At 49.3% G+C, this 24,673-nt stretch overlaps 1 protein-coding gene across 5 annotated transcripts in view; it reads right to left on the bottom strand.

Annotated features, from left to right (window-relative positions):
* Positions 1–619: 619 nt before the first annotated feature.
* UBR4 (ubiquitin protein ligase E3 component n-recognin 4) overlaps positions 620–24,673 on the bottom strand; it is a 138,613-nt gene continuing 114,559 nt past the window's right edge. For all 5 annotated transcript variants that reach the window (XM_073007767.1, XM_073007766.1, XM_073007769.1 and 2 more), the window contains 16 exons: positions 24,155–24,242; positions 23,487–23,614; positions 22,486–22,593; positions 21,827–21,946; positions 20,878–21,068; positions 20,271–20,444; positions 19,772–19,871; positions 15,504–15,722; positions 14,568–14,681; positions 13,427–13,569; positions 12,901–13,026; positions 10,960–11,154; positions 7,828–8,052; positions 4,592–4,682; positions 3,404–3,566; positions 620–1,009 (listed from right to left, as the gene is read on the bottom strand). In XM_073007767.1, coding sequence (XP_072863868.1) covers positions 945–1,009; positions 3,404–3,566; positions 4,592–4,682; positions 7,828–8,052; positions 10,960–11,154; positions 12,901–13,026; positions 13,427–13,569; positions 14,568–14,681; positions 15,504–15,722; positions 19,772–19,871; positions 20,271–20,444; positions 20,878–21,068; positions 21,827–21,946; positions 22,486–22,593; positions 23,487–23,614; positions 24,155–24,242 — 2,250 coding nt within the window. In that variant the 3' untranslated portion in view covers positions 620–944. The remainder of the gene's footprint in view (positions 1,010–3,403; positions 3,567–4,591; positions 4,683–7,827; positions 8,053–10,959; positions 11,155–12,900; positions 13,027–13,426; positions 13,570–14,567; positions 14,682–15,503; positions 15,723–19,771; positions 19,872–20,270; positions 20,445–20,877; positions 21,069–21,826; positions 21,947–22,485; positions 22,594–23,486; positions 23,615–24,154; positions 24,243–24,673) is intronic.

The following is a 24,673-nucleotide window of genomic DNA, read 5'->3' as shown; positions in this document are numbered from 1 at the left end:
CCGACAACTCCACAGCCCCTGGCTGGGAGCCCTTGGGTGAGTGGCTCTGGCTCATGGGCCCTTTCTTGAAGAGATTAGAAATAAGATACACTGGGTGCCTGGCATGTCGATAGCAGCCACTCTCTTTATCCTGATCCCAAGTCTGCCCCAGGCCCTCTCTTAACATGACAACCCTGGAGAGAAGTCACCAAGGGATTCCCGATTCACAGCAGCATGAGAACATCAAATGCTCCCCAGGCCTCTGTGGTCCAACAAGACCGTGCCCTACTCCACCAGCCTTCCTTCGGCCGAGGGCACGGAAAGCTCTGGGCTCCACCAGCCTTCCTTCAGCCGAGGGCGAGGAAAGCTCTGGGTTCCACGTATCTTTGGGTTCCAGCTCTTAAGGCCAAAAAATTAAGAGCAAGGCAGGGGCTTTGTTTTGGGAAAAATCAGAGCCATCAAATGTGGTGCCCCAACTTGCTGGCCAAGAATAGACAGGTTCCACTTAGCACTGACAACAGGCCTGGAGACAGCAATTCTGACATGAGTCTTCCTGGGCTGACGCCGGAAATGGCTGTGCATTCAAGGGAAACCATTTGGCCTGCACCACTGAGGAGGAGCTGAAGCAGCAGGCTACACCTTCTTTTTCAATGTGTATTAAGTCATTTGTTTATTTCTCAAGATGTGCACACTCAAGTATGAAGTTGGCCGGGACAACTCATGGCTCCTAGGTATGTACAGGCCCTTTGATGGCTTGGGTTACAGACAACTTCATAGCTAGTGCATCACACACACGAGATAAAACAGGAAGCCTAAAAACCCCAAGCCACACCAAGAAAAATGAGAGAGGGGAGGGCGGGGTAACAATGCAGCATCCGTGGAGGGAACTCAACGCACAAGGAGGGAGAACAGAGGGTGGAAGGCAAGCCAGCTTCGTCTTCGCCGCTGCAGCTGCTGCGTGGTGGTCAAGGGACTGAGTTCAACAGGTCCTTCAGGAAGCTCTCTGGATCGGTGATTTCTGATAAAAGACCTGTAAAGCACAGCAGGCAGAGGTGTGTCAGGGGCGGGCATGCAGCCCCCATTCCCCCTGAGTCACAGCTGCTGCATCTAGCAGAGAACACACTGTGGCCCGACAAGCTCTGGCCTGGCTGCTCACTGGACAGCAGCATGACCGGGGAGGCAGTCATTGAGCAAAACCCTGTTCCGCAGCAGCAGGAGTCCTGTTCCAGAAGCAGGCACTGCTGCTGGGGGTGAAGTGGAAGAGGCCACACCTAGCTCAGGGACACCCAGGGATGTGCAAATCCACTGACCCCCAGTGCAAAATGGAAGGTGGGTTCTGAAAGGAGAGGGCCTGCAGTCTACCATCTTCTCAAAGGGCTCTGGGACCAGAGAAAGCCCTGCCCCTGAGGGCTGGGAGGAGCAGCGCAGGGTGGCACGACCCCAGCTTCTTCTGAGCTCTGATCTGATGATGGTCCTGGGGTCCTGAGCAGGTTGTCAAAGCGCAGGAGCTCCATTTCCTCAGCCATCAAACAGAGACAGGGAGAAGCCCTGCGGCCCCACCATGGGGGCTCAATGAGGCCCTTCATGTGCGAGCACCTCACTCACAGAAGGTGCTCAAGCTGCATGGAGGTCTTGGTGGCCCCACCCCTCTGTCACTGAGCAGGGGACAGGAGACGCCAGAGCTACACGTAAAACAGCCGTGGAGCTGCTAGCCCTAAAGGCCTGGCGGCATCCGAACTGAAGTCATTGCCCAAGCATCTGGGCTAATGGAAGAGAGAGCGGCTCAGACTATCCCCGTTTGGCTTTGGAAGGTGTTTTTGTTCTCACATTTGAACAGGGTGTGTCTGATGTTCTGAAATTTTCTAACAGCTTAAACAAAGTAATAAAGTGGTGCTGTCAAAACGTGACCTAGGAGTGGAAGGCACGGAGGCTTGCTGCCCGGCAAGGGCTCTGGCTCTTCCCGGCTGCAGGCCAGGGGTGCTGCCAGCAGCTCAGGGCTGGTGTGGAGCCCGAGCCCAGGGGACCCTCCTTCCCCTGCCCACCTCCTCCTCCTCTCACTAGCTCCAACTTCCACAGTCACAGTGACACAGGCTCATGCAACAGGCACAGGGCCCAGCACTGAGGACTTTAGCAGCCCACCTGGTCCCAGGGCTGACTTTCTGGGAAGAACACGAGGCATGTGCTAAGGTATGATGCTGGTGAAACGTCTAGGCTGAAACAGAGCCAGTGGGAGCTGTAAAGAGGTGGTGGAGTTAACAAACACACAGAGGTGAGCAGTGCTAGCACAGGCCCACCCAGACGCGGAGGCAGGCACCAAGCCGACGAAGGCCATCCCAGCACAGAGCTTCCACTGAGGCCACTGCAAGGGGCAGCCAATGTGGAGGCACAGAGCTTTCTGGGAAAATCTGTCAGCTGGCTCTGAGCTGGGAAGAAAGAGGAATTCACACTGAGCAACCCTCCGGCCCTGTAGTGGGTCTCATTCCCAGAGGATGACAAGATAGAGAAAATGTTAGCAGAGGCGTTCTCCTAAGAGTGGGATCTGGGGGGGATTGTTCTCCTTTAGACTTCACAAAATTCCCATGATGAACACCAGAACAAAGTGAAACAAGCTCACAAAAGAGCTGGCAGGTTTGGTGGCCTGTGCTTTGGCTCTGGGGAGCTGACCTTTGTAGGGATGGTGTTCTGATGGGGGCTGTAATGCCATGGCGCCCACAACCTGACAGGGCACTGTCTCTTAACCCTAGGTGGATTTCCCAGGTACAGGCCAAGTCACCTCCCTCTGCTGTCCCTTGGTGCTTGGTTATGAAATCCAAAACAATTCTAATGTGTTTGTTCACAATTAGAATGACAGATTTGTTATACAAAGAATTTCATTTTTACTAGCAGTGGGATAAGGAATTGTCAGACCACAACTCCCACACCCACAGTTCAGAGGGGCCCTGCTCGGTCGCCCATGTCTCCCTCAACTGTGACCTAAGACGCGGGAGGAAGACGGCGCATTGCAATTTGCGTGTTAATTCTCTGAACTGCCGTTAAAAAACAGCCTCAAACAGGGACCCTACCACTTTCTAGCTATGTTCCCCTGGCCACTTATTTGATCTTCAGAGCCTCATTTACCCCATCTATAAAGTGGGGATAACCAAAGCTCCTGCTTTATATAGGGCTGCCGCGAGGGCTGAGATCATGTACAGTGAACAGACCCTGCCTGGGAAAGAGGGAGTGCTCAGTACATGTTAAAGCTGCTGTTCTTATTATTGGTGACTTGCTATGTAGCCATCTTTCCCAGGGCTTTTGGTGGCAGCTGACAGGCTGGCTCATACTGCGTTTCCTCTGGTTGTGAAAATAAAGCTACGGCTGGCCCCACTGAGGAAGACGCAGGGCTTTGCTGTGGAGGATCTTTAAAAGAGAAAACCTTGACACTAACCGGCCACATCGAGGAACTCTGAGAAGGTCTCCACTGGCATGAACTCCTCCTGGAAGGTTTTCAGGGCTTTGTCGGCAGCTTCGTAGATGGGCATGTCGTTGTGGCGGATGTACTCAGCGAGAGAGCAGGACCAGCCTCCCTCTGTGTTACTGGTAGGCACCTTCTACGAGAATCAACAGGAGACAGAAAGGTGGGTGACTGACTGCTGCCTCATCTTCCACCTCAAGTCAGTCAGGCCATTTCAACCTCTCAAAGGACGGCCCTCCCAACCTACACCAAAGCATACCAACACACACCCTAGAGCGCGTGTTTTGTCTCCAGAAACAACAAAATTTTACGTCATTCCTCTTAGGGCCCCCTTATTAGGCACTGAACCTACAGGTTCCAAGTGGCTGCATTCCTTCCCCATACACTTCCCATCCACATTCCCAGAGCAAAGGGACTTGTCGACGTGCTTCCATGGGCTGTTTCATTCCAATGACGAAAGGAACCAAATCAAAAACTCAGATTCTCTCCGGAGAGGACTGTCCTGTTATAAGCTGGCTGCGGTAAGTCAGACTCACTCAGGGCAACAGAGCTTATCCCAATAGTGTGGCAAGAGCAGCAAAGAGAGACCCAGGAGGGAAGGTCTTCCTGCACAGTCGAGCCTGGAGCAGACTCAGGAGCAGGTGATGGGGGTGATCTCAGCTACAAATGTGGGCCGGGTGCGGTGGCTCACGCCTGTAATAGCAACACTTTGGGAGGCCAAGGCAGGTGGATCACTTGAAGTCAGGAGTTTGAGACCAGCCTGACCAACATGGAGAAACCCCGTCTCTACTAAAAATACAAAATTAGCCAGGCATGGTGGCACATGCCTGTAGTCCCAGTTACTTGGGAGGCTGAGGCAGGAGAATCACTTGAACCTGGGAGGCGGAGATTGCAGTGAGCTGAGATCACACCACTGCACTCCAGCCTGCGCAACAAGAGAAAACTCCGTCTCACAAAACAAAACAAATGTACCTCACAGACAAAGGCTCCAGGCTGCCAGTGCCAATCCCTCCCACAGCTGGGGGTGTTTGTTTCTAGGAACAAAGCGCCCCCCGGCCAGCAGAGGAGCAGCCATGTGGGTGCTGAGGCAGGGTCAGGGACAGGAGTACACACATTTTACATTCTTGCCAAAACCCACTGGGTGTCTGACAGCCTCCTTACCTTGAACATGTTGTAAATGAGGTCGACGAGGGCCCAAAAGAGAAGGGAAGAACGGTAAGCGGAATAGTCCTTCACTGCCTTATCTGTCAGCCTGCAAAAGAAAATCCAATTCCATCACATGAAGTCCCTAGGAGGATACTCACAAGGACAGAGCAAGGCATTCTGGGAGCAAGGAAGAGCCACAGTGGTCTATGCATCTTGGAGTTCCAGGGACTTGCCTTCTGCTTGGAAAAAAGCAGCTGTGGGCAAGAACCTCTGGAGCCCTGGGACCCAGAAGTTTATTGGTCATAAAAATGCTCCATGAAATTCATCTGATTCTCTCAGTGCTCATCTTCCAGATCAGGGTAAAATGGAACTGGGGGGGACATCACCAGGGCAGACGTGGCAAACACAAGGCTACTGACTTAAAGAAAGGCAAAGGACTCCTATGTATCCCTTGTGTTTGGGCCCCCACAAACTCTTGGAATTTGATGGAACCTAATAAATGAGGTAGGAAACAAGGTTCTAATTCAGTCTTTACGCTCCCATTAGGAGAAATTTCTTAAAAGCCAGCAGACCTAAACCAGTCAAACACAGTAACTTGTCAAACATGTGCTGTGTTGAACGGCAGCAAGCTGCTAGGAAGCTGGTGTTAAGCAATGGTAATGTCTAAGATGGAGCACGCAGCCACCCTGACATCACCTAAATCCTGGGATAATCCAAGTTGTCACCACACCCTGTTGTTTCTAACCAGTATCGTTGCTACTTAATCCAATGATTCAGTTCAGGATTAAAGACCAGCCAGTTCCTTGGGATATGGGGGGTGGCGGGGGGGTCGTGGGGGGGTGGGGAATGCCTCTAACAACGTCCACTGCATTCTCAGCAGGCACTCTTGGTTTGAGGGATGATTACAGCAGGTAGAGCCAGTATGAAATACAGAAAGACCAGGCTCCCCTCGGCTGGAACACATCCCATGACTAAAGGGACATATATTAAATGTTTAGTATTAAAATGCATGGGTATATATAAGAATCATAAAAATAAGACAACATAGATGGTATTTATTATAGAAGCTAAAACTATATGGACCTCAAGTGAAGGGCTGCCTAACATGAGACACGCCATCCACATGTGCATTCAATAAATAACTCACAAAAGACTAATAATAATAAATGGGGACAATTCCCTCTCTACTAAAATATGCTTCCTGTGACCTCCCTCTGCCCCAGTACCTTCCCGAGCCCCCACTTTCTCTCCTGCATACATGTGATGATGCTGCAGCCTAAAGTCCTAGAAGGTGGACCCGTGAACTAGGACAAGAATCCATTTCTCTGCAGTTCTTTACCCTGGCAGATAAGGTAACAGATCAAGTTCTGACAGATGCCTGAGAACGTCCCAGGTTTCCGTACTTGCAAGTTCCTTGCAGAGGAACTTTTTTTCTGAATGTCAAATGTGCAGAAGAGGCCAGCTTCTGCTGAGCTACATTTCTGTGTCTCTGCTACTACTCCTTACCCCATGACTTACAGGACTTAGGACAAACACTGCCACCAGTGAGGCTGCCCCAATGCCAGGATGATACCTCTAAACGCCCTTCCAGCCGTGGTCTCTCCCCAGTGGGTCTCCTCCCAGTATCGGGCAAACTCACAGTGCCTTTCCTAGTCTTCTTGATGAGTGCCGGGTTCACAACCCCAGACCATGGCCATGTTTGGCCCTTTGCTGTGGCTGTTCTGCTTTAGTAAGCAGAAAGCTTGAGTGACCCTGCCCAACTTAATTATTTAAGGCCAATTAGTAAAGGTGACTAAACTGCTACAGAGAAAACAGCAACTCATGAATGTAGCTCACACTGGATTTCCTAATTAAGCTGTGACCAAATCAGCTTTTCCTTAACTGCCTGGGACAGTAATGAATGCTAGTCTCCTAACTGAGAGCAAAACCGCTCCTGTGGGTTCCGATTTCACACCCGCCATGGAGAGACTGTGCCCAATAAACGGCCGCTCTTTTGCATGGATGCAGCATATGGATGCAGGCCAAGCCTGACTTCTCAACTTAGTATTTGCAAGATCTAACTTTTGATTTCCAGCAGCTAGTTAACTATTAATTCAGGCTCTTGGGAAATACTGGAAAGTGGTATGTTAAGAATGGGGGCAGGGGTTACCTAGGAATCTAACAAGATTTGCCCCTCCCACTCTCCAGTGACAATTTGGTACAGGCCAGATTCAACAGTACAGCTCCAACCTGGTCTCTCCGGGGGCATGAAGTGCGCACAGAGCAGAAATGCTTGATCAATTAGGGCTAATGGATATAAAGATACCAGGTGTGCCAATGAGGGCACACGCTATTTCCACTTGGCTTGTCTTTATCTTGGCCCTAAAAGTTTCCCTCTGCTCCCTGGCTGGCCTACAAATGTGGACATGATCCCACGAATGCTGGGCTAAAGCAGTATCACAAAAATCACAAAACCGATCTTCCAGAAATGAAGCAGAGACACATTTCACTCGAGGGACAGAAGCGAACTGCCAAACCCAAAGCCTGTTCTGTAGCTCCCCACGACAGGCAGAGACTGTGTGGAGCCACTGGCAGCCTGAGTGGTACCCATGGAGTCTCCCCTGCGCACAGCAATCCATGTGGGTCCTCAAAGAGATGCTGTGGTGGTTGTTTACAGCTGTTTCTCTCGATACCATCAGACCCAAATCACAGCCCAAGGTCATAAATCAAAGACCACTTCCTTTCTGACACGCTCTTTCTTGGGGAGGTGTCCACATGTATAGGACAGTGGTCTAGAAGAAGAAAGGTTCATGGACTGTGGGACGCATGGGATAGGAATGTAACCAAGAGAGAGTGAAGACGAGTTTTTAATTATTAGAAAATACCCCATGTGGCCACACTGAAACTTTCCTGGCTTATGCCAATGCCAGCAAGATTTGGAAAACCTGATTACTGTTCTTAGTCCTGGCAGCTCCGATCGTCTCATTGGTTGTACCAGCCTGTGCCTGGCTGCCTTCCTCTCCAACATTTTCTACAGTAGGTAAGCCTGCCTCTACCTTTGTAGTAGCTGAACATAAAACCCGGAAATGACCAGGCAACCTCCAGCTATCAGCTTAGACTCTTCACATGACAAACTGAGAAGGGAGAAGGGCTGGTGTCCACTGCCGCAGTCACAAAGCATGCCTCCGCCTAGCACATGTATACCGCTAAGCAGCTTTTCAAAACTGATTATGGGAAATAGTGAGCAGCAGCTTCCCGAAGCAGGTACTGACCTGGTGGCTCCACCTGGAGCCACTGCCCGGGCCTGCGAGGTCACCAGCAGCCTCCGCAAGATTTCCACACGTGTGGCTCTCCACTGCTCAGGGGACAGGATGTGAAGGGCCAGGACCGTGAAATAGTGGGGCCCGTCCACTTCAAAGGCACTCTCCACCCACTTCTCCTTGGGCTGTTCCAGAAAGCCTTGGAGGTTCTTCTCTTCTCGGGAAGTTGCTCGGGTTCTAGAAGAAAACAGGCATGATAAAATAAAAGCAGGGTGGAAGCAGGACCCGGCAGCAAGAGCAGGAAGAATTTGCTCAATTTGTCATTGTCTTGTGACATTTGCTGAACGCCTGGATGACTGAACACTCCCCACCCATCCTTGACTACTCCCCCGACTCCCTCTGACAATCCATGATCCATGCCCTTCTTCCCCTTCCAGGCCCTTCTTTGTGGCATCTTCCCTTCTTCCATGGCCCCCGCTTCTAGCTCCCACCCCAGCTCTGACACAATTCCAAGAAACTACTGGCTTCTGAGCACCATGTATCAGGGACATTCACAATCCCCCCAACATGGAACTGTGCTAGTAACTCCAGAGGCCCAGAAAAGTGAAGTGACTTGCCCAGTCACCAAGCTAGTGAGTAATGGGGCCAAAACATGAACCAAGATTCCCTAGCGGGTCCACAGCCTGACTCCCCCTTGCTCCACATAGTCTTGTTATGTTATGTTTACATGGTTTGCACTGAATTTGCATGTGGTTCCTTTCCTAGGCTCCCACTTCCGGTTTGCCTTCTTATGATCTAGGTCCTCCCGCCTTCGTGAGAACAGTCTCTCCCAGATGAGCGCGCCTTCTTGTCCTCATGTGTCCTAAGTTGCAATGATGATGATGATGACCACAGCAAACTCAGTGCCAGGCACTGCTCTAAGTGCTTTACAGGGATTATTTCACTGGGTATTCACAAGAACGCTATGGGACAGGTGCCACCACTATCCCAATTTTAAAGAAACAGAAAACTGCAGTACGCAGGAGGTAAGGATTCTGCCAAAGTCTCACATCGTGGAAAGAACTGGGCTCTGAAGCCAGGAAGCCTGTCCATCTTAACCCTACCTCCTTCTCCACGCTGAAGCTTTGACATTTGACGGAGTCAGCACTGAGAGGTGACTTAAGTCCTTCCTGATGACCTGCTTCTGGGTACACTCTCTCCTTAGAACCTGAATGCTGCTCTCATGCCGTGAATGCTTGATGCCCTATCCTAACTCCATGCGGCACTGGTGGGGAGAGGTGGGGACACACACAACACTAGAACCCAAGTTACCAGGTCTATAGTTGACACTGGCACAGATGCTGGACTCTGGGAAAGCAGGAGGAGAGGGTGCAGGGACACCCTGCCTGCTTCTGCTGCCTGCAGATGGGCATGGATGGGTCCACTCAACCTGATCTTCCAGCCCTGTAAGGAATCTGAGGCTTCTGGCTGCTGCAGGACCTGCTCAGGCTCTGGTCTGGCTTACAGTGGCCATGCTGTGACATACTTGCTTCCATACACATATGTTCCACCAAACGCACTCACCCCCATGACCAAGCGCCCACCAATGTCAACTGGATAGCTGTCAATTGGGAAGCAGTCTGTGGCCAAGAAGCAAGGCCTCTCTGTGAAGCTTCTGGGTCAGCCTCGGGCTGACCAAAGTAACTGTGAGAGAGCCAGTTCCCTTTCCAATGAAGGGACTTGAGAATTACAAATGTCTGGCTTTTCAGAAATACACTGACACCTAGTTACCCAGGGCTCTGTCCAGGGCCCCAGGACCACTGAGAAGGAGCGACATTTGGACAGTGGGAAGGTCTGTGCCATCAATGCTGCCGGGTGCTGCTCCCGCCAGTCTAAGCAGTTCAGCAGATGATGTAATGTACTGATGTCAACCTGCCTCTGCATGTTTTAACAATGAAGCCTGTGGTCTCGAGGTCAGCCTTTTATCTCACAAGGAAACGGGAGGGAAGGAAAAAATAACATTGTTGAAGAGAAAGAACCAGAAAAGACAAGAGATGGACTGTCCTGTTGCCTAAACTGTGCTGCAGCTACCCGGGGTGAGCTATACACAACCTTTCAACAGGGAACTGTAAGCCTCTTGCTAGGAGATGGGGCCTACAAGCATGAAACAGTGAATTAAATGGAAGAGCTAAAGGATAGTCAATCTCCTAATTTTTTTTTTCTTTGAGACATGGTCTTGCTTTGTCGCACAGGCTAAGTGCAGTGGTGTGATCACGACTCGCTTCAGCCTCAACCTCCTTGGCTCAAGCCATCCTCTCACCTCAGCCTCCCGAATAGCTGGGACTACAGGCGTGTGTCTGGCTAATTTAAAACAATTTGTTTTTTAATAAGACAGAGTCTTACTATGTTGCCTAGGCTGGGCTCAGCACCTTGGCCTCCCAAAGTGCTGGGATGACAGGTGTAAGCCACCGTGCCTGGCCTAAGAGCTTCTTTAAAATTATATTTCCAGGTACCAACCTAACTGTCCCATAACATGCACATGGATAAAGCTACCAATCTCTTTTTTTTCCTGGCTGCCTTCCTTGTTGGTTGACTTTCCCAGATAATCTTGAACATTCCCTTTCCCTTCACACTTGCCAGAAGCATTACCCAGTGTAGAGAAAACAGGGATAACAAATCCAGTTTTCCATTTATGAACTGGGTCCTTAGCTTTGCTGCATCCCCTTGATGGGAAACCATCACCTGTAACAAACCATATGCCCTTGACTAATGATGTGGGCGCAGCTCCGACCTGTGGCCTCCCCCTATTCAAGAGAACAGTCTGGAAAGTAGAAGTAGCAGCTGCATCGAAGTAGAGGCTTCAGTGGCCTGACTTTTCCCATTTTCTGCTCCCCCATGAGCTGAAGGTCGGTCCAAGGATGTGGTCTTTGGGTTGCCCATGGTGGGAGACAGGGCAGTTTGGGGGAAGGAAGTTCCCTTTATTGCTTTTTCTGCGTGGCCCTAAAAGAACGCAGATGAGGATCCCCACCTCGGCAAAAAGGCTGCCTCAGGCCAGACACTTGCTCTGGAACTAGCAAGAAAGGCTATGAAGAAGCTGAGGGATCTCAGGCAGAGGGATGCAGGGTAAGTGTGCGAGATGCCGCCCCTGGGACACAGGGTACTGACGTGTTCAGGACGTAAAGCACAGTGTGAATGATGTACGGGATCAGGTGGATGTTGCTCTCCCGGCCGCCCCCGCCGGTGTCTGCGCTGAACGACTGCTCCATGGCGAAGCGCAGGAAGAGCAGTTTGATGTCGTGGATGTTGAGCTGGTACGTGGGCTCCCGCTGGCCTGTGCATTCCTGGAGGTAAGTGTTGTGTCTAGAGGGGAAGCAGAACAAACAATGAAATGGAAGTGAGTTCCTGGTGAAAACCCAGTTTGGGAGACAGAGCCTCCTTCCAATACTCCCGGGCCTGATAGCTGGAAAGGTTTGCAAATGGGGACAAGAATAAAAGGGAAAGTTGAGGCCAAGGCTGGGGCCAGCAGGATGACAAGTCTGTAGGACATTTTCATTTCTGCAGTGACTGAATGTGATTCTCTCCAAGTTTTGATGAGAGCCCACCACTCCTGGGGACCCATTTCTTAATGGACCAATGTTGTAGGACATACCGTGGCTGCAAGTGAAGCACATTTTGGAGGAAGAAATGTAGAACTCATCCATTCTGACTGACAAAGTGATCTGTCCATAAGAATGAGCTCTTCAATCTCCAAACAAAGGCGGTTTTTTTCCCCTACGTCAATACACGTTCCCATCTATCTGGGCTGCGCCTCTTATTAATTGGGTGACCTCGAGCAAGTTGCTCAAACTCTACATCTCATCTGTACAATGTATACAAGAATACATGCCCGGCCGGGCGAGGGGGCTCATACCTGTAATCCTAGCACTTTGGGAGGCCGAGGCAGGTGGATCACCTGAGGTCAGGAGTTCAAGACCAGCCTGGCCAACATGGCAAAACCCTGTCTCTACTAAAAACACAAAAATTAGCTGGGTGGCCAGGTGCGGTGGCTCAAGCCTGTAATCCCAGCACTTTGGGAGGCCCAGACAGGTGGATCATGAGGTCAGGAGATCGAGACCATCCTGGCTAACATGGTGAAACCCCGTCTCTACTAAAAAATACAAAAAACTAGCCCAGCGAGGTGGCAGGCGCCTGCCGTCCCAGCTACTCGGGAGGCTGAGGCAGGAGAAGGGCGTTAACCTGGGAGGCGGAGCTTGCGTTGAGCTGAGATCTGGCCACTGCACTCCAGCCTGGGCGACAGGGCGAGACTCCGTCTCAAAAAAAAAAAAAAAATATTAGCTAGGCGTGGTGGCAGGCACCTGTAATTCTAGCTACTTGGGAGGCTGAGGCAGGAGAATCGTTTTAACCTGGGAGGCGGAGGCTGCAGTGAGCCAAGATCACGCCATTGCACTCCAACCTCGGTGACAAGAGCAAAACTCTGTCTCAAAACAAAAGAACACAGGTTAAGCATTTCAACATGCTGCCCGCTATCACTGTCAGCTGCCTGTGTTTTTGACAGGCATGGTTTTATCCCTGAGCTTTAAAACAGGACTTGGGGTGGGGCACCACTCCACAAGGCATCAGCAAGACATGAGGACCTAATAGATGCTTTAGCTATTCTTATCTGAGTTTTCAGGACCAGGGAGGCCTTCTAAGGAGCCCAACATCCCCTCTGCCACTAAGCCACTTTCATTATTTAAACCTCAGAGCCACACACTGTAGAAGTGAACTCAGAAATTCTGGCCTCAATGACCAAGTCAGGGTCCCACATCTTATGTCATAAGACCAGCAAAGGCATAGTGAAGACCCAGAAATTTCATCTGGTGCCCAGTAAGCTGAGGGTGCTGGTTCCTCCCACCCTGTGGCAGGCCATGTCAGGTCACCCCTTGAGTAAGCCTCCATCCCCCACCCTGTCTGCTCTGAACAGTTCCCCAGTCACCAAACAGACAGACATGGATTCCCAAGGAAGGTAACAGGAAACGGTGTCACCAGGGATTGGGTTGATAGCAGGTCTTGTCCCATCCCCTGCAAATCCCCACCATCCCACCATGAAAAATAATCAACACTCACCTTGCCAAGCAAGTGGCAAAAGCTGATTCAGGGACGTGAGGCCCCCAGACTGGAAGGAGCCCATTGCACTTGGTGTTGGCATTCTGCAGGGCGGCACTTTCCCACTCTTCCCGGCCTCGAGCCAACCTGGATAGGGAGGAGAGCAGGGACAAGCGACTGCTGGAATTAAGGTGGCAACCAGGCACCTAGGCAGGGGTGGGGGTGGGGGCGTGCCAACACTAAGAAGTCAGTCAGCCCGGGCTCCTGACCCTGCAAAGAGAATTTGCCATTTGTAGCCCCAATGTGGTACATGCTGGCTTTGCTGACTGCGGTAGGCAGGGCTGCTCTCACCAGCCTTGGGCCCAGGCCAAAGCATATTTTCCTATCATTCAAATAACTGCTTGGGGACCTATATGGTGTCAGGCAGAACACCCTACTCCCCAGACCCTAAGGAGCAGATTTAAAACCACGAGGATGGCAGTCCCACTCACTCCAGGCCCACAGGCAGGCCTACTGAAGGAGCCTTCCCGCAAGAGCCAGGGCCTACCTGACAGCAGCCAGGTGGCAGTCATAGTGCACAATGTTGAAGTGGGAGACGGTGCTGTAGCCCTGCTGTTTCCGGGGCTTATTCTCCATCTCCTCCAAGGCTACCCGCTTCGTGAAGGTATAAATGCCCAGGACCTTCGTGGGCTGCAAAGATGACAACATAAGGAGAGGAGAGGAGAAACTCCAAGTCAGGCTCAGGGGAAGCAGAGCAGAGGGGAACTGTCGCCCTTCTTGGACTATGCCTTGGGGTTCATGTTGCTCTCACTAGGGAAGTTCAGAAGAGCAGATGAGGCCAGTTCCTCAGTCTGTTGGTGAAGCACTTGGCTGGGCGCAGCCCTAGTGAAATGAGGATTATGGGAGCAACCAGTAAGAAGGGGATGTGGTGCAGATGTAGAGGCAGACACATTAGCAAGCCTCGGCCATCTTTCTTTACTTTGTGCTTCATCTGTCTGAAAATGCAGAAGTGACTTCTTGATATTCCCTTGCTTTTCAAAACCTGCCAGGCAGCTCTGAGGAACCTGCATTATACAGAACTAACGAGCCCTGTGGCCCAGGCACCTGCCCTTCCACAGCCTGTGTTCTGAGCAGTAAGTTCAAGCTAGAGAGAAAAGGCCACCTTTGAGCCTTCAGGAGAGCCAGCAGGTCATTGGCTGCTCTGCTCCTTTCAGGTGGAATCTAGTTTGGATAAGCCAAGAAAGTTCTGATTTTCCTCCCAGTTATTCTGAATGGAGGCAGCATGGCGTGTTTTTAAAAGCCCAGGTCTGGAGTCTGAGAAGCCTAGGCTGGAATTCTGGCTCTGCCATGTGACCTTTGTTTGCTTAACCACAAGTTGAGACTTTTTACAGGTTTAAATAAAATTATCCAGTTTACACAAAGCTCTGAGCATGAGGCCTCACATACAGGAAGAATCCCATCAGTAGCATTTGTCGTGATGATGATGATAAAGATAACAAAGTCTAAAGTTCGGATGAGTTTGCCTTCCCGCCTCTAAAGAGGACAGCTGGTCCTTTTGTTAATCTCCTAAGATGCAGGCCTTGACCTTGCCTAGCTAAGAACAAAATGGCCTGGAGAGGAGGGGGATGCTACCTAGAACAAGGGGCCAGGCTGGGCCCTCAGGACCGACCGCAGCCCAGCAGCTGTACCTGGAACTTATATCCCTCCCTGCAGATGCAGCACGTGAGGCCGGGCTCCTCGATCAGCTCCTCCATCTGCTTCAGGAGTGCCGTCTTGGTCACGACCTGGCCCTTTTCATTTGTCTGTAGGGGAACCCCAGTGGCATGTCAAGGGGGATTTCTATACACCCTCTCCCACCCTAGCTTGGGGATGCTCAGGAACAGGGCTAACTTTCTACCTCCACTAAAAGGACAGGTGCATGAAAAGAAAGCCCTTGAGCTGTCTTCTAATGAGGATAAAGACCCAGGCCCTTCTGCTATTCTCTCTTCCTACAGGAGCCACTGAAGCAAAGGAAATCATCCAGCTGGAGCCCTGGCAAGGTGCCACCTGCCATCAGAAAAGCCCCCTTTCTTCGTGCCAGCATCTTTGTGCCAGCAATGCCAAGTCTCAGCTTCCAAGGGCTGTCACACTGATTCATTCACTGTTCCCACGTGAGCTTTTCAACTGCTGACACTCAAGTCTGTGCTTTGGAGGAGCTTGTAGGACTCTGCTTCCTCCAAGGTGGGACAGTTAGAAGAGCACAGAGCCCTTTGTGTCAACCAATTATTAGTTATGTGTCTTGGCCTATTTACTTCACCTCTCAGTTTCAGTTACTTCATCTGGAAAATGGGTATAACAATATCTACCTCCTAGAACAACTTGAGGGCTTAAATAAGTCCTCAATAAACAATGGCTCTTATCACCGGCTTACTGTTCTGGTAAACTTCATAAGTCACTTACTCCGAGTCTCATCTGTATGATAGAACAATAGCAGTCCCACCTCTGAGAGGGTCGACCACACCTAGTTCCTTCCTCCTCCTCTATCCAGCCTTCTCTTCCCCTATGGCCAACCCCAGGGCTGTCCCATGGCCACCTCCTCATCAAAGTGTGGGCAGAAACATGGGGACTCTGGGAGGTAGCTTTACCGTCATGCCCAGGGTGCCCAGGGCCTTCTGCCTCATCGCCATGGCCATGCGCTTCTTCTCTGCCCGGGTCTCCCTGCGGGCTGCGTCAATCTTCTTGTTTACGTCAGGGTGTTCCCGCAGGGCTTCCAGCAGGTTCTCTGCCAGGGTCCCAATGCCCTCATCACTGGACACCTGCTCCAGCTTATGTAGGTTCGGGATGGAGTCAGTTCCAATCAGAACCTGCCAATAAGACACCAGAGAGACTCATGCCTCCAATTACGTAGACAAACCTTCCCAGGAGCTTAAAGGTTTAGAAACTCAACCACTGTGCACCATCTCATGTCACCTGCTCAGCTGCAATCACGTCCTTTGATTCCACACTTTGACAGACAGACAAATGGAAGAGGGTTTGGCTCTGCTACTGTCTCTCACCAGTTCCTATGCTCTAAGCTCAGTGTTTCCATCTATAAAATGGGGATAATGCAGGGGTTGCTGTGATGACTGAAAACTAGATAACATATGCAAAGCATCCGTCACAGAGGATGTGGAAAGGGGTCAGGAGAAGATTCCCTTATTCTGGTAAGACAAGCAGCAGCACCTGACGAGTCCCAAATGGTGAACTCATCAGCCAGAGCAGGCGCTGGACGTTCTCATAAGGACCAGCCTAAGTTCTCCACCTGGGAGCCCCTGGGTCCACCAAACCTAGGAGCACAGTTTTCTCAGGCTAGGGATACTAGAGGTGCAATGACTACAAGCAGGTATGGACATTAAAAACTTAAACCACAAAAAAGATATTAACAAGAAACCTCTGTGCCTGAAAAAGCTGGAAGTCACTACATATAGGGCCACGAAATAAACAGGGGTGGAGAACATCAGAAGGCTAAAGGCAGGTGTAGTTGGAAAAAGCACTCCAGGTGAGCTCACTGAGAAATATCACCACATCCCTGAAATCCTCACCACCCTGTCACAAGTGACTTGACAGCAATTACTACATATGAGATGACAGGCTGAAAACAACACAGCCAGTAGATCACTCAGCAGCTCATAAATCTGTTCTCACAGTAAGTCTGCTTCCGATATCTGTGTCTCAGCAAAATTACCTATTCCCTCATGTCTCATGCTCTTAAATGCTAAGCCCATATTTCAACTCGTACTGAGCTTTTCCACAGGTTTCCCAAACTCAACATTCTAGCTGTTTACTGTGTGTACATGCTTGCACGTGTTTTTGGTGCTGGGAAAACAAAGACCTTGCCCTCATTTAACTTACATTCTAGTTATTAATAGGACAGACCATACATTCATAGCATAGTCTAATGAACTGTCCTCCACCTTACTTGCAAACCTCTGATCTTCTCCATCTCAGTGGCACCACCATTCACCTCATCACTCAGTCCAGAAACTGAGCAGGGTTCTTTTTCTTTGAGACGGAGTCTCACTCTGTCGCCCAGGCTGCAGTGCAATGGTGTGATCTCGGTTCACTGCAAGCTCCGCCTCCTGGGTTCACGCCATTCTCCTGCCTCAGCCTCCTGAGTAGCTGGGACTACAGGCACGACCAACACGTCCAGCTAATCTTTGTATTTTTAATAGAGATGGGGTTTCACCATGTTAGGCAGAATGGTCTCGATCTCCGAGCAGGGTTCTTGATTCATCCAGCTTCTTCGCTTCTCACGTTCAGTCACTCTCCAAATCCCATTTATTCTTCCTCCCAGCTCAATCTCTGTTGAATCTATCCGTGAGCTAGTTCAGGCCACCATTTCTCTCACTTCAATTACAATAAAAGCCTGTCAACTGTTCTTCCTACCTCGAATCTCACCTCCTTTGAATCCACTCTCTAAAATACGGCCGGGGCACTGCCCTCAAGAGAAAACCCATACTCCTCTTCCGGGAGAAAGAACATGCCTTGGCCCTGCTCGGGTCTCCATCAGCAGCTCTCGCCATGCCTCGCCTCCCACTGCAGCTGCTTTCAATTCTTGGAAGGCTTTAAGCGCTCTTTGGCCTCTGAGCCTTTGCAGGTGCCATGCCCTCTACTTAACACTCCTCTTTCCTTAGGCCCCAGCCCTTTCCACGCTGCATCTATCTCACTGTTTAGTTATTACTCTGTATTTGGCTGTATCTTCCACCAGACAGTAAGCTCCCAACAGGCACAGACGGCGACTGTCTCCTCAGTCTAACACAGGACCAGCTACACAACAATATATGTTGAAAGAAAAATGAACGGCCATAGCATAAATGCCAAGTATCTAACTAGATAAAGCCTTATTCTAAAGAAAGTAATTCAATTTGGTAACTAAGAATAAGCCTGGAAGGCCAGGCACAATGGCTCATGCCTGTAATCCCAGCACTTTGGGAGGCTGAGGCGAGTGGATCACCTGAGGTCAGGAGTTGGAGACTAGCTTGGCCAACATGGTGAAACCCCATCTCTACTAAAAATACAAAAAATTGGCCAGGTATGGTGGCAGGTGCCTGTAGTCCCAGCTACTGGGGAGACTGAGACAGGAGAATTGCTTGAACCCGGGAGGCGGAGGTTGCAGTGAGCCAAGATCGTGCCACTGCACTCCAGCCTGGGTGACAACAGCAAACTCCATCTCAAGAAAAAAAAAAAAGAAGAAGAAGAAGAAGAAGAAGCCTGGAAATCAGCTGACTTTGAGTTCCAAACTCATTGCCTTTGGCCTAATCACAACCGTGTTCTTTGATTTATCCATATACAAAATAGAGATGTTACAAGGATATGGAAAACAATACATGTGCAATTCTTATGCAGGAAAAAGTATCTCCACAAATATATACTAATTATGACTCCACTGAGTTGAACAAAAGTTTAGAAAAGAAACTTCAGTGAGACACAGTGAAGAAACTTTCCTGTACTCAAGTTGCCATGTTTTTGGAATGAGTTACCAGAACAGACGACCAAATGAGGCAGTGGAACTATTTTCAATGCAGAACACTACAAATAGAAAAAAATGCAATGCTGAGGACTCTCAAAAGTCAACATTAAAAAACAAACAATCCAGTTAGAAATTGGGCAAAAGACATGAACAGACATTTCACTGAAGATAAACAGGGCACATGAAAAGACATTCAACATCATGAACCACTAGGAAAACATGGAACCAGACGGAATCACTGCACATCTACCAAACAGCTCAAACTAAAAATAGTCACCAAATGCTGGCTAAGACGCAGAGAAACTGGAGTAGCCATACATTTTCAGGGAAATGTAAAATGCTGTAGCTACTCTAGAGAACAGTTTGGCAGCTTCTTATAAACAAAATACTTAACTACTATACAACCCAGTAACTGCACTCTTGGGCATTTATCCCAGAAAAATGAAAACTTATATTCACACAAAAACCTGCACACAAGTGTTCATGGCAGCTTTATAAATAACAGCCAAAAACTGGCAACAATCCAGGTGTCCTTTAATGGGTGAACAGTTAAACAAATCTGGATGAAACTCCAGAAAATCATGCTGAGAAAAAAAAGAGACAATCCTAAAAGGTTACATACTGTACAACTGCATTTCTACAACATTCTTGAAATAACAAAGTTACAGAAATGAAGAACAGTGCCAGGGGCTTGTGGCAGGGGAGTTGGGGAAGACGGATGTGGCTACAAAAGGCCAACAAGAGGGAACCTTGTGCTGAGGAACTGCCCTGCGTCCTGACAGCACTGATGTCTACATCCTGACTGTGGTGTGTGTTCTGGTTCCACATGTTACCATTGGGGGAGAGTGGGAAAAGGACCCATACGATTTCTCTGTATTGTTTCTTAACAACTGCATGTGAATTTATAATAATCTCCAAATTAAAACTTCAATTTAAAAAAAAACCCAGTCCTGGCCATCTATCTAGGGCCAGTTAGGATAGGATTTGTGAAAGGTTAACGCTCAGCCCCGTGGGGTGAAATCAGGAATGAGCTGCGGACTGGAATGGGTGGGCCTAAGAACAAGGTGTTCAGCTGCTTGAGGCAGAGAAAATAGAGGTGATGGTAATATAAGTGTCCTAGTGACTGTGGCCAGACACCCAAGTGTTTTACTCTCTGGTCAGCCAATCCCTCACAGTTCAACAGCTGCACAGCTGACCCATTAGACAGTGAAGCCCCACTTAAGAATGAATAAATCACAAATACAGCTTACTCGTCTCAGCACACAGAGAGATGACGCAGATGACTTCTGAGGCTCACTTCTACTCTAGGAGTCTCATATATTAGGGTAAGTCATGTCTCAAGGTGAACTAGGGTGGTTATACTTGCACACCTGTACCCTCACACTACCTGTCCTGGCTACCCACCTGGGTGGCAGGGTGCTGCATGGCCAGGCCCCGAAGCAGCCTCAGGATAAACGGCAAGGCTGGGCGAGACAAAAACTTTTTCCAGATGTCAGCATCCAAACTGCAAAGCAAAGGAAGGCTTATCAGCAGGTCAGGGAAGCAAAGGCTACCTAGAAACCAGTTGTTGACTCTGGCTTGTTTAAACCCCCAGAGAGTGTTTAATCGTGACCCTCTCCGAGTGTCATGAAGAATCACATAGAACCACCCAGCTCAGCTGAAGAGCCAGAAAGAAGTGAGTACTCTAAGTAGGAACCAAAAAGTTGCCATCCTTTTCCCGTAAGCCCCAAGAACTCTGCAGTGGTTGACTGGTCTGGTCACCCACATAGTTTCCAGAAGGGGTTGGGAGGCCCCAAGGAGGACAAGGAGCATACGTGAAGCTTTACACCAAGATGCTGCTGGAGAAGGAAAAGGAAAGGGCAAAGGGGAGGCAAAGCAGCCCTGCTGCAGGGGGGCTCCATACTTCTTGGCGCTAGGGATGTGCTTTTTCATGTAGTCAAGTGCATTCTGGGTGATCCCCTTCTGGAGAATCAGATCCTTCAGCTGGTGCCCATTGCTGTTGTTCTTGATGCCAGCAGCTATTTTACAGAAGCAGTCCAGGAAGACTTTATCATCGCCACTGTGATCTTCATCATACCTAGGAGAAAAGAACAAAGAGTTTGAGGGTATGAAAGGCAGGACAAAACCCAATCAAGTCACCCTCTTGGTTAACAACTGTCAACAGCCTAGAGAAGATCAAGGCTCTATCCGCCCTGGCTCCCGCCACTCTCCCTGTTACCTGCTATGTCTCCCACACTCACGGCCTTCTCTCGCACTCACATAGACGCGCACGTGCCTCCATCTCGTCATATTCCTCCTATCTCACCAACCACTTTGCCTTCTCTGCCTAGCCAATTGCTACTCTAATATAGTACTAACTATTCACTTCCCAACTAGACTGAGCTCCTTAAAAGCCAGAACGAGGACACAAAAATCTAATAGAAATTCTAATAGAAAAATCTGATAGAAAACCCTAGTTCAGGGTTTTAGTGGAGACTCTCGCTTCACTATATGAAATCCAAGTAACATACTTATCGAAGTTGCAGTATGGTTTGAATCGCTCCACCAAGATTTGCATTTTTTCCACCTCTCCAAAGGAAAGGTACGGGATGATGCGAAGCAGGCCCTGGAGCACACTGGGGTTGGAGCGGACAAAGGTGCTGTTGATCTGGTCCAAGAGCATCACCAGCTGATCCTTGTCACCTGTCAGGAGGAGGTTGCCCTGCAACAGAAAAGAGGGTGGACATGCCATTAATGCAGTCAGGACTGTGGCTGCAGCCAACATCTGAGCCCTAAAAGTCAGCATTTCCATCAGTCATCAAGAGTACCCCTAGAAGAACGGTGTCTCGGCACTTCTTGGGGAATAACAAACAGTTTCACTTGAGAAATTCGTTTCCAAATTTCTGAGACAGGCCTGTTAATAGTCTCAGGTGGTCAAAATATACCAATACAATTTTCCCTTCCTATAAGAGAATGCAGGCTGCTGGACATTCACTTGGTCATAGCTCTAGCCAAATCATTAGCACCAGTAAGAATGGAGGAAATTACAGGTATAATAGGTGGAGAGAAATTCTGGGAGTTGGAGACCTGGGTTCTAGGCCTGATTCTACCAGTAACCAACTATGTACCACAGTTGAGGAAATGCCAAGTCCAAGGAAATGAAGTGGGCTGTTCAATTCCTCAATAATGAAATGAAAGGTTGGACTAAAGCCCCTGCCTATCAACTGGGACATGCCATGATTCCATTAATGAGCAGCTTTCAAGTGAAAGACTATCCTTAGCAATTGTGCTTGCTCTGAATCCAAAGATTTCAGATTTTAATAGAATTATGTCATCATTAGTTGAGTCCTGACATTCCAAAGCTTAAGCAGGATCCGTCATTCTCAAGTGGGCTAAGCCAGACACTAACAGGCCTGTTGTGGGCAATGAGACAGTGCAGGCTCTCAGTGCCTGCAGATGGAGGGGCTGGGCCTCACTCACCTTGTCCTCACTCAGGGGCTCAGCATTGGACTCATCTAGAATGATCTCCATGATGCTAAGCACCTGCTCAGCCACAGCTGCGCCCCCACTGTCCTTGCTTTCTTGTTCAGCTACAAGGGCCTGTAGGAGACGGAGACCCAGTCACTCTCAGAATAAGACCACAGCCACTTACCACTGACAACTGCTCTCAAGGACGCCCTCATGGCCTTATTCCCCAGAAACCATGTGTGTATGACCATGTGTATGAATGTGCGTGTATATGCATCTTTTGAGAGGGAGACACGCATGTGAGCTTTTGATGGCAGGGAAAACATGAAGTTCCAGATCTCTTTCTTTGTCGCCCCAAGGAGAAGGGCACTTCTTTCCCATTGGTGTGTAGTCTAGACTGCTTAAGGGACTGCCTTCCTCTTATCTCTGATCTGAACTCAGGAAAGGAGCGAGGAAGCTCTTGGGTGCCATGGCAGCAGCATGGGGGCACAGGGTGAGCCAGCCAGAGGAGAAGGGCAGCTGAATGACCCAAGCCTCTGCACCAGTCAGTCAGAGAGATGAAGGGCTTGAAGAGGCCGTGAGTCCATTTCATCTGAGCCCAGAACTGAGATGTCTTTCGCACCCAGACTTCCAAGGGCCACACTTCTTCACCTGCAGCCCATGCTCCTTACCAGGTTTAGGGTCCCCAGCATGACGTTCAAGGTGTTCATTTCCAGTTTGACCAGTTGCTGCCGGTTGACTTTCACCTTCACACAGTAACTGAACAATTTCAGTAGCACCTGACAAGAAAAGCCAGTCAAAACCCATGAGGCCACATGAGAGTGTAGGACGTGGGGCCAGTAGGAAAGGGATGTCTAAGCAGGGTCTACACCATCAGCAAGGGCTCCTCCTGAAATGAAGAGGACAGGAGGGAGAAGTGGCCCCTCAGCGGACACAGTGAGATGGCTGCGCTCTCACATGAGGCTGGTATTCTAAATAGCAGTTGTCTCCAGAGGTAGCTCCACGGGCTGGATATCTCTCTACCATCTCTAATACAACGGCAGTGACACCAGTTCCTAATGGAAGAGGTGATGTTCTGTTTGTTGTCTTGGGGGAAATCCCAGCAACAATCCAGACCCTAAACTAATAGTAAAGAGAATGATCCCAAAGCTCGTGGCCTGTGAGAGCTCAGAACCACACAGGTCATTTAAAACAAAGGCAAATAATAACAACACTACATATTCTCATAAACCCTGGGGGAGTGGGGGGGGGTAGTGAAAATAACAGTATAATATTTGTGGTGCCTCTCTGGAATGCTCTAATCCTTGCTAAGGAGATTAGTTGGATGAATACCCAAATAAAACCCTATAATGCAAGAAATGAGTTACATTATAAAATCCATTTTAAAAACAACAACTATGATAATGGTTAACACAAGTGCAGTTATTTGGGGAAAGTCGGTCAGATGCTGGCTCTATAAAGAGGTATCGGAGAAGGGAAGTGGGCCAGCAGGACGGGAAGAGGCATGCCTAAGAATGTAGTGCTAACTGCCAGGTCCTTCACTGGCTCGCACTGCTCCGTGGCACCATGCTGCCCTCTAGGGTAAAATGACACAGTGGCCATAGCTTCTTTCCATAGGGGCCTCTCCCAGTGCAGAAAGGCTGGCCCCCACACCTTGCTGCTCCCAACTCACTGTTAGAAGGTGGCGTCCCTGCTTGAAATCTCTGATCCCTGCGAGTCTGTTAAGCATGCATTCCAGGCCCCCACACTGGGCCATCACACCAGCCATTTTATACACTTCTTCTTCATCTTCTTCTTCATCTAGGGGAGAAGAGAAGCCAAGCAACAATGGAGGGTAAGGTGATGATGGGAATAAAATAGGCCAGGATAAGACAGCCCTCTTCCTGGCTGATGGCTGACAACGCTTTTCCGTACCCCCAATAAAGACACAGCCAATAAAAGGGGTCAATGATGGATGATACTAAACTATCCCACTCTCAGTAGGAGCTTTTTCAAAGTTTCAAGTCAATTAAAATTGCTTACTCAAATGTCAAAGTATGAGCACCAATACCATCAATGGAGTGGGGGGGAAGAGGGAGTTAAAAATAAATCTGAACTCCAGTTTACTGTTAATTGCATTTTCCTCTAGAAGTTTGCTGGTGTTTTTTTTGTTTGTTTGTTTGTTTGTTTAACCCTCAGTGGTATCTGCATCATGCCACAGACACCTCTATTTTTCCTCAATTGAAGAAACACTCTCCCCACAGGTCTGATGTAGAGGTACAAGACAGAAGCTCCTGAGAATGCCCCTAAGTCCCAGGGCGTGAGCCTCAGATCCCATGTGCAGCGCCGTCTGTGATCTACCTGTGGTAGAGTCCAGGGACTCAATGAACTCCTCCGTGGCATCGCCCAGCAGACCCCGCATACGATAAACAATCCTCATGGGCTCTCCCTGAGCAGAGAAAGTGGAGAAAGGTACTTAGAAACAGGCCCAGACAAATGCAAAGGACTCCATACTTGGTCCTGCTTAAAGCCCCAGCAATGTGGAGAGCCTCTATTTTTCTACAAGGTCTCAACCACAGCATCTAGAATCCAAATGCACAGCAATTCACTTAGGGGAAAGAATGCTAATTTTATTTTGTGTCTACTAGAAGCTAGGCATTGTATGAAACATTTTAAAGACACTATCTCCTTCCATTTCATTAGAACACTATGTAATAATTTAACAAATATTTATTGAATGTTTTACTCTGTTCCAGGTCCTATGCTAATTAAGTACTTTATATGATCCTTTTACACAAGGTTACACAGCTCGTTCAAGGTTACCAAGCTATAAGCGGAGGTCTAATTCCAAGCCTGGACCTTCCTCAGGAGTAGAAACTC

The sequence above is a fragment of the Chlorocebus sabaeus genome, chromosome 20 (genome assembly GCF_047675955.1).
Source record: "Chlorocebus sabaeus isolate Y175 chromosome 20, mChlSab1.0.hap1, whole genome shotgun sequence".
Classification (NCBI taxonomy): domain Eukaryota; kingdom Metazoa; phylum Chordata; class Mammalia; order Primates; family Cercopithecidae; genus Chlorocebus; species Chlorocebus sabaeus.
This window is presented reverse-complemented; position numbering and strand designations above follow the sequence as displayed.